At 49.0% G+C, this 13536-nt stretch overlaps 1 protein-coding gene across 2 annotated transcripts in view; it reads right to left on the bottom strand.

The window, feature by feature from the left end:
- GSPT1 (G1 to S phase transition 1) overlaps positions 1-13536 on the bottom strand; it is a 560974-nt gene that overhangs the window by 134081 nt on the left and 413357 nt on the right. For both annotated transcript variants that reach the window (XM_069210181.1, XM_069210182.1), the window contains exon 12: positions 11715-11888. In XM_069210181.1, the coding sequence (XP_069066282.1) occupies positions 11715-11888 (174 nt within the window). The remainder of the gene's footprint in view (positions 1-11714; positions 11889-13536) is intronic.

Below are 13536 nucleotides of genomic sequence, written 5' to 3'. Positions count from 1 at the left end.
TGGCCCTTACCCAGTACTAGAAAGGAAGAGTCAGGTCACCTACCTGGTGGACCTGGGCACAAGCAGGAGCCCCAAGAGGGTGATCCATGTGAACCGCCTTAAGCTCTTCCATGACAGGGCTGATGTGAATCTGTTGATGGTAACAGATGAGGACCAGGAGGCAGAGAGTGAACCTCTCCCTGATCTTCTGTCATCAGACCCAAAAGATGGCACAGTAGATGGAGTGATCTACTCAGACACCCTCTCTGGCCAACAGCAAGCTGATTGTAGGAGAGTCCTACAACAGTTTCCTGAACTCTTCTCCTTAACCCCTGGTCAGACACACCTGTGTACCCATGATGTGGACACAGGAGACAGCATGCCTGTCAAGAACAAAATCTTTAGACAGTCTGACCATGTTAAGGAAAGCATCAAGGTGGAAGTCCACAAGATGCTGGAATTGGGAGTGATTGAGCGCTCTGACAGCCCCTGGGCTAGCCCAGTGGTCTTAGTCCCCAAACCTCACACCAAAGATGGAAAGAAAGAGATGAGGTTTTGTGTGGACTACAGAGGGCTCAATTCTGTCACCAAGACAGATGCCCATCCAATTCCAAGAGCTGATGAGCTCATTGATAAATTAGGTGCTGCCAAATTTCTAAGTACCTTTGACTTGACAGCAGGGTACTGGCAAATAAAAATGGCACCTGGAGCAAAAGAAAAGACAGCATTCTCCACACCTGATGGGCATTATCAGTTTACTGTTATGCCCTTTGGTTTAAAGAATGCCCCTGCCACCTTCCAAAGGTTGGTGAATCAAGTCCTTGCTGGCTTGGAGTCCTTTAGCACAGCTTATCTTGATGATATTGCTGTCTTTAGCTCCACCTGGCAGGATCACCTGGTCCACCTAAGGAAGGTTTTGAAGGCTCTGCAATCTGCAGGCCTCTCTATCAAGGCATCCAAATGCCAGATAGGGCAGGGAACTGTGGTTTACTTGGGACACCTTGTAGGTGGAGGCCAAGTTCAGCCACTCCAACCCAAGATCCAGACTATTCTGGACTGGGTAGCTCCAAAAACCCAGACTCAAGTCAGGGCATTCCTTGGCTTGACTGGGTATTACAGGAGGTTTGTGAAGGGATATGGATCCATTGTGACAGCCCTCACTGAACTCACCTCCAAGAAAATGCCCAAGAAAGTAAACTGGACTGTGGAATGCCAACAGGCCTTTGACACCCTGAAACAGGCAATGTGCTCAGCACCAGTTCTCAAAGCTCCAGATTATTCTAAGCAGTTAATTGTGCAGACTGATGCCTCTGAACATGGGATAGGGGCAGTTTTGTCCCAAACAAATGATGATGGCCTTGACCAGCCTGTTGCTTTCATTAGCAGGAGGTTACTCCCCAGGGAGCAGCGTTGGAGTGCCATTGAGAGGGAGGCCTTTGCTGTGGTTTGGTCCCTGAAGAAGCTGAGACCATACCTCTTTGGGACTCACTTCCTAGTTCAAACTGACCACAGACCTCTCAAATGGCTGATGCAAATGAAAGGTGAAAATCCTAAACTGTTGAGGTGGTCCATCTCCCTACAGGGAATGGACTTTATAGTGGAACACAGACCTGGGACTGCCCATGCCAATGCAGATGGCCTTTCCAGGTTCTTCCACTTAGAAAATGAAGACTCTCTTGGGAAAGGTTAGTCTCATCCTCTTTCGTTTGGGGGGGGGTTGTGTAAGGAAATGCCTCCTTGGCATGGTTGCCCCCTGACTTTTTGCCTTTGCTGATGCTATGTTTACAATTGAAAGTGTGCTGAGGCCTGCTAACCAGGCCCCAGCACCAGTGTTCTTTCCCTAACCTGTACTTTTGTATCCACAATTGGCAGACCCTGGCATCCAGATAAGTCCCTTGTAACTGGTACTTCTAGTACCAAGGGCCCTGATGCCAAGGAAGGTCTCTAAGGGCTGCAGCATGTCTTATGCCACCCTGGAGACCTCTCACTCAGCACAGACACACTGCTTGCCAGCTTGTGTGTGCTAGTGAGGACAAAGCGAGTAAGTCGACATGGCACTCCCCTCAGGGTGCCATGCCAGCCTCTCACTGCCTATGCAGTATAGGTAAGACACCCCTCTAGCAGGCCTTACAGCCCTAAGGCAGGGTGCACTATACCATAGGTGAGGGTACCAGTGCATGAGCATGGTACCCCTACAGTGTCTAAACAAAACCTTAGACATTGTAAGTGCAGGGTAGCCATAAGAGTATATGGTCTGGGAGTCTGTCAAACACGAACTCCACAGCACCATAATGGCTACACTGAAAACTGGGAAGTTTGGTATCAAACTTCTCAGCACAATAAATGCACACTGATGCCAGTGTACATTTTATTGTAAAATACACCACAGAGGGCACCTTAGAGGTGCCCCCTGAAACCTATCCGACTATCTGTGTAGGCTGACTGGTTCCAGCAGCCTGCCACACTAGAGACATGTTGCTGGCCCCATGGGGAGAGTGCCTTTGTCACTCTGAGGCCAGTAACAAAGCCTGCACTGGGTGGAGATGCTAACACCTCCCCCAGGCAGGAGCTGTAATACCTGGCGGTGAGCCTCAAAGGCTCACCCCTTTGTCACAGCCCAGCAGGGCACTCCAGCTTAGTGGAGTTGCCCGCCCCCTCCGGCCACGGCCCCCACTTTTGGCGGCAAGGCTGGAGGGAACAAAGAAAGCAACAAGGAGGAGTCACTGGCCAGTCAGGACAGCCCCTAAGGTGTCCTGAGCTGAAGTGACTCTAACTTTTAGAAATCCTCCATCTTGCAGATGGAGGATTCCCCCAATAGGGTTAGGATTGTGACCCCCTCCCCTTGGGAGGAGGCACAAAGAGGGTGTACCCACCCTCAGGGCTAGTAGCCATTGGCTACTAACCCCCCAGACCTAAACACGCCCTTAAATTTAGTATTTAAGGGCTACCCTGAACCCTAGAAGATTAGATTCCTGCAACTACAAGAAGAAGGACTGCCTAGCTGAAAACCCCTGCAGAGGAAGACCAGAAGACGACAACTGCCTTGGCTCCAGAAACTCACCGGCCTGTCTCCTGCCTTCCAAAGATCCTGCTCCAGCGACGCCTTCCAAAGGGACCAGCGACCTCGACATCCTCTGAGGACTGCCCCTGCTTCGAAAAGACAAGAAACTCCCGAGGACAGCGGACCTGCTCCAAGAAAAGCTGCAACTTTGTTTCCAGCAGCTTTAAAGAACCCTGCAAGCTCCCCGCTAGAAGCGTGAGACTTGCAACACTGCACCCGGCGACCCCGACTCGGCTGGTGGCGATCCAACACCTCAGGAGGGACCCCAGGACTACTCTAAGACTGTGAGTACAAAAACCTGTCCCCCCTGAGCCCCCACAGCGCCGCCTGCAGAGGGAATCCCGAGGCTTCCCCTGACCGCGACTCTTTGAATCCTAAGTCCCGACACCTGGGAGAGACCCTGCACCCGCAGCCCCCAGGACCTGAAGGACCGGACTTTCACTGTAGGAGTGACCCCCAGGAGTCCCTCTCCCTTGACCAAGTGGAGGTTTCCCCGAGGAACCCCCCCCCTTGCCTGCCTGCAGCGCTGAAGAGATCCCTAGATCTCCCATTGACTTCCATTACAAACCCGACGCCTGTTCCTACACTGCACCCGGCCGCCCCCGCGCTGCTGAGGGTGAAATTTCTGTGTGGGCTTGTGTCCCCCCCGGTGCCCTACAAAACCCCCCTGGTCTGCCCTCCGAAGACGCGGGTACCTACCTGCAAGCAGACCGGAACCGGGGCACCCCCTTCTCTCCATTCTAGCCTATGTGTTTTGGGCACCACTTTGAACTCTGCACCTGACCGGCCCTGAGCTGCTGGTGTGGTGACTTTGGGGTTGCTCTGAACCCCCAACGGTGGGCTACCTTGGACCAAGAACTAAGCCCTGTAAGTGTCTTACTTACCTGGTTAACCTAACAAATACTTACCTCCCCTAGGAACTGTGAAAATTGCACTAAGTGTCCACTTTTAAAACAGCTATTTGTGAATAACTTGAAAGGTATACATGCAATTTTGATGATTTGAAGTTCCTAAAGTACTTACCTGCAATACCTTTCGAATGAGATATTACATGTAGAATTTGAACCTGTGGTTCTTAAAATAAACTAAGAAAAGATATTTTTCTATATAAAAACCTATTGGCTGGATTTGTCTCTGAGTGTGTGTACCTCATTTATTGTCTATGTGTATGTACAACAAATGCTTAACACTACTCCTTGGATAAGCCTACTGCTCGACCACACTACCACAAAATAGAGCATTAGTATTATCTATTTTTACCACTATTTTACCTCTAAGGGGAACCCTTGGACTCTGTGCATGCTATTCCTTACTTTGAAATAGCACATACAGAGCCAACTTCCTACAATGTTGTCCTCCAGAACCCAGCTGTGATTCTCTTCCTTGAACAGACCGAGGAAATCCGCCTTATGTTTGAAAGTTTCTGGTAAGTTAATCTCCCTTACAGACAGGCATCAGAGCCCAAATACATATTTTGTGAGTCTGCAGGGAGAGAGGTCCTGATCTAGTGTCACCCTGTTTGATCATGTAAGGCATTACTGTTTGTCAATTTGAATGTGGACTGTGTCATATTGCCAGGACAGGCAGGAAGGTTCTGGGCCAGATGAACGAGTTACTTACCTTCGGTAACGACTTTTCTGGTGGATACATTAGCTACCTGTGGATTCCTCACCTCATGAATACTCCCATGGCGCCAGCATTCTACGGAAATCTTCTTACTAGTCTCTGCACATCGACGAGGACGTCACTGTCTCGCACGCAACGCCGTCTGACGTCATACAGGCAATAAGAGGTCCTCGACGACGTGCGGACGTCAGTACCAATCATTTTTTACGTGCATGAGAACAACCAGGCAATGCAATGAAAGAACAAAGCAACATCCATTATATTGTAAAAATACACCACATTGTATGAATAACTGTAAATCTTTTTTTTTTTTATGTACATATATATATATATATATATATATATATATAAAACTCTTTCTTTTAAAAATATATACACACACCAAGTATATACATAAAGATATATACACATATACCTATATATATATATATATAAACATATTATATATATATACATCTATTGCACCCTCAAAGATCAAGAGGAGCGCACTCAAGGATTACTTGGCAAGACCATAAAGGCAACGGGGAGGCGGGTGGGACCGTGAGGAATCCACAGGTAGCTAATGTATCCACCAGAAAAGTCGTTACCGAAGGTAAGTAACTCGTTCTTCTAATGGATACAACTACCTGTGGATTCCTCACCTCATGAATAGAGTCCCAAAGCAGTACCACGCCCGGCGGTGGGTGCCTAAATGGTCAAACCAAGAAATCCTGCAGCACTGACCGTGCAAAATGGCCGTCCCTTCTAACCTCAGAATCTAAACAGTAATGTTTTGCAAAAGTGTGAAGGGACGACCAAGTTGCGGCCTTGCAGATGTCGACCACAGGAACACCTCTGGCTAAGGCCGAAGTGGCCGACTTAGCTCTGGTGGAATGAGCTCTAATGCCCTCAGGAGGATCCTTCTTTGCCAAAGAGTAACATTTTAATGCAAAGAACAACCCACCTGGATAGTGTTCTCTTGTGGACTGCCTTTCCTCTCCTCTTGCCCACGTATCCAATAAACAGCTGATCCTCCAGCCTGAAATCCTTTGTTCTATCGATAAAGAAACTCAACGCTCTCTTTGGATCCAGGCGGTGCAGTCTTTCTTCCTCTTTGGAAGGATGAGGCGGAGGATAGAACGTGGACAAAGTAATTGCCTGAGCCAAATGGAAGGGTGAAACAACCTTCGGGAGGAAAGCAGCCTTGGTCCTCAACACCACCTTATCCCCATAAAAAGTTGTATAAGGGGGTTTTACTGATATGGCCTGCAACTCACTCACTCTCCTTGCTGATGTTATAGCTATCAGGAAGACTGTTTTTAAAAACAAATACCTCAAGGGTCAAGAATGCATAGGTTCAAAAGGGGACCCCATAAGGAAAGTCAGGACTAAGGACAAATCCCATTGCGGCATAACGAATGGCTTTGGAGGATATTGATTTAGAAGACCTTTCAAGAATCTGATAACAATAGGGGATTTAAATAAAGATGGTTGGTCTGGAAGACATATGAAGGCTGACAAGGCCGATAAATAACCTTTAATGGTAGCCACTGCACAACCTTTCTGCGCCAGAGATAGAGCAAAAGACAAAACGTCCGATAGATGAGCTTGTAAAGGATCAATCTGCCTCTCTCCACACCACGCAACAAATTTAGACCACCTATTAGCGTAGATAGATTTAGTGGAGTGTCGCCTGGCCGCTAATATAACATCCACTACCTCAGGCGGGAGAGAGAAGGAACTCAGGTTGTCCCGTTCAATCTCCAGGCATGTAGGTGCAGACTCTGGAGGTTGGGGTGTAGAACCTGCCCCTGCGACTGCGAGAGGAGGTCTGCCCTGAAAGGGAGACGGAGCGGCGGGCACGTTGAGAGTTGGAGAAGGTCGGAGTACCACACCCTCCTTGGCCAATCCGGAGCTATTACGATTACTAGAGCCCGGTCTTGGCGAATCTTCCTCAATACTCGAGGAATCAAGGGTATGGGAGGAAACGCGTAAAGCAACTGGCCGCACCAGGTCATTTGAAACGCGTCCCCCAATGCTTCCTGCATCGGATACTGAAGGCTGCAGAACAACGGACAATGCGCGTTCTCTCGAGTGGCGAACAGATCTACCCGAGGAAACCCCCACTTCTGGAAGATTAAACGGACTTGATCTGGATGGAGACGCCACTCGTGGTCTGCCGAGAAGTGGCGACTGAGACTGTCCGCACGCACGTTCAAGACTCCGGCCAGATGGTTTGCTATCAAGCAAATCCGATGGTCCTTTGCCCAGGACCATAGTCGAAGAGCTTCTCTGCAGAGAAGGTACGACCCCACTCCTCCCTGCTTGTTTATGTACCACATCGTGGTAGTATTGTCCGTTAGGACCTGTACCGACTGACCACGAAGGGAAGGGAGGAAGGCCTTGAGAGCCAGACGTACAGCCCGTAACTCTAACAGATTGATGTGAAAAATCTGTTCCTCTGGAGACCAAAGACCTTTGATCTCCAGATCCCCCAGATGAGCTCCCCACCCTAGAGTGGAAGCATCCGTTATGATTGTGGCCACTGGTGGCGACTGCTGGAACGGTTTTCCTTGTGAAAGATTGTTGCTTGCAATCCACCACTTCAAATCCACAGCAGCATCTCTGGAGATCTTGACAGTACCCTCTAGATCCCCTCTGTGTTGAGACCACTGCCTTCGGAGGCACCACTGAAGAGCCCTCATGTGCCAGCGAGCATGCGTGACCAACAGAATGCAGGAGGCAAAAAGACCGAGCAGACGAAGGACCTTGAGGACTGGAACTACCGCTCCATTTCGAAACATTGGAACCAAATCCTGAATATCTTGAATCCGCTGAGGCGGAGGAAAGGCCCGACCCAATGTCGTATCCAGTACTGCCCCTATGAACAGGAGGCGCTGAGAGGGCTCCAGGTGAGATTTGGGCTCGTTCACCGAAAAGCCCAGGTCGAACAACAACTGGGTTGTTGACTGCAGATGACGCAACACAAGCTCCGGGGACTTGGCTTTGATCAACCAATCGTCCAAGTAAGGGAATACTGCTATCCCCTTCCTTCTGAGCTCTGCCGCAACCACCGACATCACCTTCGTGAAGACTCGAGGTGCTGAAGTAAGACCAAACGGAAGGACCGCAAACTGGTAGTGTTGCGATCCCACCACAAACCGGAGATACTTCCTGTGTGACTTGAGTATCGGGATATGAAAGTAAGCATCCTGCAAGTCGACAGACACCATCCAGTCTTCCATGTTCAACGCCAAAAGCACCTGTGCTAGGGTCAGCATCTTGAACTTTTCCTGCTTGAGGAACCAATTCAAGATCCTCAGGTCCAGAATTGGTCTCAAACGACCATCCTTCTTGGGAATCAGGAAATACCTTGAGTAAACTCCTTGACCCCTTTCCTGCTCCGGGACCAACTCCACCGCGCCCTTTAAAAGGAGGACTTCTACCTCCTGTTCTAGCAACAGGAGGTGTTCTTGTGAACAATACGAAGGGCGGGGCGGGATGAGGGGCGGAAACTCCCGAAAGGGAAGGGTGTAGCCTTTTCCCACAACACTGAGAACCCAAGTGTCCGACGTAACAGTCTCCCATTTGGTGAGAAAATGCTGTAATCTTCCCCCTACAGGAGAGGAGTGAGTGGGAAATGGTGGAAGCCTAAGGCTGCTTCCCCTGCTGCACCCCGCCAGAGGATGAGGAAGAGGCAGAGTGCTGCTGAGAGGCTCCCCTGGTGCGGACCCTACCCCTCCCCCTAAAAGATCTATAGGGATGGGAAGAGGCAGGTTGCTGATATCTTCCCCGAAAGGAAGAGGAGGAAGAGCCACGCCCAAATCCACGAAACCTCCTGAAGAATCTGGAAGAGGCCGTGGAAGAAGGAGCTTGGAGTCCCAACGACTTAGCCGTGGCCCTGCTCTCCTTAAAACGTTCCAAGGCCGAATCAGCCTTAGCCCCAAACAGTTTGTCCCCATCAAACGGGAGATCCAACAATGTGGACTGTACATCTGCCGAAAAGCCCGAGTTACGTAGCCAGGCCTGTCTCCTTTCCACCACAGTTGTGCCCATTGCTCTGGCTACCGAGTCGGTGGTATCCAGTCCCGTCTGGATAATTTGGGTCGCAGCAGCCTGGGCATCAGAGACAAGATCCAAAAGACCCTGGGGAAGCTCTGTAAACGAAGAGGAGATGTCATCCATCAGAGCATGAATATACCTCCCCAGGATACAGGTCGCATTAGTGGCTTTTAACGCCAGACTGCAGGACGAAAAAATCTTCTTCGACTGCGCCTCTAGCTTTTTTGAGTCTCTGTCCCCAGGCACCGTCGGGAAAGAACCAGGCGCTGATTTGGACGAACAGGAGGCCTGCACAACCAAGCTCTCCGGCGTAGGGTGCCTAGATAGGAAACCAGGATCAGTTGGAGCCGTCCGATACCTCCTGGCCACGGCTCTGTGAACTGCTGGGGAAGATGCCGGCTTCTTCCACACCTCTAAAACCGGATCCAGCAGAGCGTCATTAAAAGGTAATAGAGGCTCCGCCGCGGCTGAGGCCGGATGCAACACCTCTGTCAAAAGGTTTTGTTTCGCCTCCACCACCGGCAAAGGCAGGTCCAAAAAACTAGCTGCCTTCCGTACCACTGTATGAAAGGAAGCAGCTTCCTCGGTATATTCCCCCGGGGACGAAAGGTCCCACTCAGGGGAAGTGTCCAGCCCACTGGCCGACTCCAGTCCACGCAGCCCATCACCCGAGTCCTCTAGCTCTCCTTCCTCTAGGGCTCGTTGGTACTCCTGCTCCTCTAGTACCCGGAGAGCACGCCTCCTTGAATGCAGTCGTTGCTCAATCCGCGGAGTCGACAACACCTCCGCCGAAGTCGGAGATCGGCGCCGATCTTCCGAAGCCACCGACGCCGCATCCGGCGCCACAGGTAACTTCGGCGCCGACTGAAGAGCAGATGAAACGGATGGACCCACCGGAGTCACAGGCCGAAATCTCGACGTCGACGGGATGGAAATCCCTGGGGCCAATCCCTCCGAAGCCATCGGAGCGGCCACCGGCGCCGACACTGGCGCCGAGCCCACGTTCCCAAACGGGAGAAAGGGCATAAAGGGTGCCGGCCGAAGAGGCGCAGGATCACCCAAAGAAAAGGCCAAAGGCCCAGCCGGAGCACCCCCTGGAGCCATCTGTTGGAAGATGGCATACATCGCATTCAAGAATGCGGAACTATCGGCTCCAGGGGTGGGAAAAGCCGGATACTGGGGTGCCTGACTCGGAGGCGACCCCGACGCCGGCCTCGGCGTCTGCGCCGGAGAAAACACCTGAGGCTCCAATACCTCAATCACCGACGCCTGTCCAGGCGAAGTTGGAGACGTCGGAGAGAGCAACGGCGTCGAAGGATGCGGCGTCACCGTGGGGCTGACCTCCCATGTCCTCCGGCGCCGATCCGGAGACCTGGAACGAGCCTCCCTTGAATGACGCCGAGATTCTCTACGGCGCCGGGAGTCTCGATGACGCCGATGTCTTGGAGAAGACTTTTTCTTGTGATGCTTCTCCTTTGACTTGGCCATAAACAGCTTCGCCTCGCGTTCTTTAATGGCCTTCGGATTCATGTGCTGACACGAATCACAAGTCGAGACGTCGTGGTCGGAGCTCAAACACCAAAGGCAATCGGAATGAGGATCCGTCACCGACATCTTGCCTCCACACTCACGACAAGGCTTAAATCCAGACTTTCTCTGCGACATTATTTCCACAGAGAAAGAGTACGCAGCATGATATACACTGTAACCGCAAGAGTAACAGTTGCTCCCTCGAAGATAACCGTTTCGAATGCACGGAAAAAAGGGAACTGACGTCCGCACGTCGTCAAGGACCTCTTATTGCCTGTATGACGTCAGACGGCGTCGCGTGCGAGACAGTGACGTCCTCGTCGACGTGCAGAGACTAGTAAGAAGATTTCCGTAGAATGCTGGCGCCATGGGAGTATTCATGAGGTGAGGAATCCACAGGTAGTTGTATCCATCAGAAGGATTGCTTTCAGGTTCATGTAGGGGATGTGATACAAACCTCAATTCTCTAACCACATGCCTTGCACTACAAGAGAGCCCAGATGTGCTCCACATCTTAAGAGTGGCATCTGTGACTAAAGTCTTCAATGGTGGTTCCAGTTGGAACAGAAACCATAGAGCTACGTTTTCTGCCTTGCAATCTCCTGATAGGGATTGTCATGCTGCTGCAGCAAAGTGTACATGCTGTTCTACCATCCTCTAAACACTGCTAGAGCAGTAGTATATTCAGCATCACATCTATGACAATAGAAATGCAACAAGCCAAAGAGCTCAGCAGAGAGATTCTTCTCATGGATGGACTCTGATAAATCACACTGTCTCCAAAGGAAACCCTTTCCTTCTGTTGTGTCCAACAATGCTTCTTGGTAAGAAATTGCAGAAGTCAAAATCATCCGACACTCCCGTAAGCGGATTCGCAGTCTGCAATGATAAAGCAGCTACTTTGCCCTTAGGAGAACTCAACTATGAAAAGCACAATACAAATCATGGAGCAGCTTTTGCAGACTCGCATACTGTCAAGTTCACTAGGAAACCACATAGGACAGGCAGCATATATTTACTAGGTCATGCTACGATTTCATTCTAAAATCTGGAGCCCCTCCAATTGCAATTAGGCCTGTTTTCAAGTGTATCATGCGGTGTCAATCCTTCAGACGTAAGAATTCCATATGGCGCTTAATATCAATGCTTACCCTCCTCTTTTTATTATTTTTTTTTTTTTTTACATCAAATAGAATCTTAGCACAGAGATAGCAATTTGACTGGAACAGCACTAATACGGTCTCCAGCTAACAATCCAATAACCTCACTATTGATCTCATCTTCACCAGAGATACGAGGCATACAGAATTTAGAAGCGTAGTGTAATTTGAAATCATTTGCTTACTTAAAACATACAGTACGTAACAGCAAACTACATGCAACAGATTAAGTGGGAGGGGGGAGGAGATGGTGGTTCATTAAAGGTCTTGTATGTTTTTGTTCCATAAAATTAATAAAAGACATCAGTAATATTCACCTGGGCATCAAATGTACGTCCCGAGTGACAAAGGTTGCTTAAGTCACAAAGTATAAAACCAGGAAGGATCTCCTCCTCCTCTATTCCTTTAAGTCTGATCTTCAAGTTTTCACCAGGAGACACAGTTTCCGTTTCTACTTCATCTGAAAGGAGTCCGAGAACTTCTACTGTGTGCTTCAGTTAAAAAATAAAAAAATTAAAAAATACTTATTACATCGTTTCTATTCAATCCCCAAAAATCTTTATAAATGTTTACTGTGAAAGTCAGTACAATCTCATCAGCGATTTGGTTGTTAAAGTTAACTAGTAAAAGTCATTTTGCTTAGGACAATCATAAATACTCATAGTACTCTGGTTATTTATTCAAACAACTGTACACTTTGATATTAGTCAACACAAACTGAATAATACTATTGTGTATTATAATGTCAAAAATGGTTTTCTTAAAAACCTTGTTTTGTTCCTCTTTTACTATCCCTCCAATACACCTCTAAATTTGGGGTGGGTATGAAAAAGGGAACAATGTGAAAGAGATATCCATTCAAGAATTAAGGAGGTATTTCAGGTCATTAGAAATAAGGATATTTTCTATCTCCATAGCACGCAACTTGCTGCACTCCTGAATAAACATCACAACAGTCTGCCATCCATTTGGCTAAAAGACTTGGTTCATTAAACTCCACTGCACAATCTTTTGCTGAACTGTTCCTGGAACCCCAGCCTCCTGCAGGTACAAAGCTGTTGTTACATGACATATGCAACTTCATTCAGTGGTTTGTCCTCAAATCATTCTTTTAAAGAGCTCACTGCAGTGAAGTGCCCCTTTTTCTCATGGTCACCCACACAGTTTGACACTGGTACTGATGTTTTACGACTGATGCGCACTGGGTCACTGCTAATCACGCCCTAGTGCCAGTGCTCTTTCCTTAAAAACAAGGTAAAAGGGTCTAATTGTGTTACAACTGGCACACACTTTAGCAATCGTTACCTAGGGCATGGGTACTAATGAGGTCCCCTAAGGGCTGCAGCATGTATTATGCCACCCTAGGGGAAAAAGATTCAAACTGCATGCAAACGGTCAAGGCAGACTGCGTGACATGGTACAAACCATGTGTGAAATCACAACATGGCACACTCACTGTGTGCCATGCCCAAGTCACTACATATCATATATATAGAAGTGCCCCTAAAACAAGCTCATAGCCCTAAGGCAGGGTGCTTTATATTACATGTGGGGGTGTATCTGCATGAGCAGATATGCTCCTGTTCTGTTTAGTTCAACTGCCAGCTGGTACAATTGCACAGAGAAGCCATCTTAAGTATATATATATTGGGCACTTGCCATTATGAGTTACCCAGCTACACAATGGCTTTACAGAAACCTATGGTGATTGGTATCGAACACATTGTTTTAATAAATCTGTACTGTTAGCTGCACAAGATCTATTATGACATGCACCCAGAGCCAGAGGGCACCTTAGAAGTACCCTTTAAGACCCTACTAGTCTTCTAGTGTGCTGGCTGACTGGGAAAAAAACAGCCTGCCACCACAGACTAGTTTGACCTGGCAGGTGAGAGCCAGCACTCCCTGAGGTCAGAAAACATTGCCTGCTCCGAAGGTGGTATTACCTCCTGTAGGATAGCACGTAAATCTACATACCAAGGCCAGAGGTTTAAAAATCTCTGCTGCCTTTGATATGCGACCCCGGCTTCCTCCAGACCTGGAGAATGCCACCCCTTTCCCTGAGGCCCATTTGGAACTAGGACAGGCAGGAAATTAGCTATACAGCAGGTGTGTTGCACCTCCAGGCTAGTCACACCC

The sequence above is a fragment of the Pleurodeles waltl genome, chromosome 10 (assembly GCF_031143425.1).
Source record: "Pleurodeles waltl isolate 20211129_DDA chromosome 10, aPleWal1.hap1.20221129, whole genome shotgun sequence".
NCBI classification, from domain to species: domain Eukaryota; kingdom Metazoa; phylum Chordata; class Amphibia; order Caudata; family Salamandridae; genus Pleurodeles; species Pleurodeles waltl.
The sequence above is the reverse complement of the archived record's forward strand: the minus strand, read 5'-3'. Positions and strand labels throughout refer to the sequence as shown.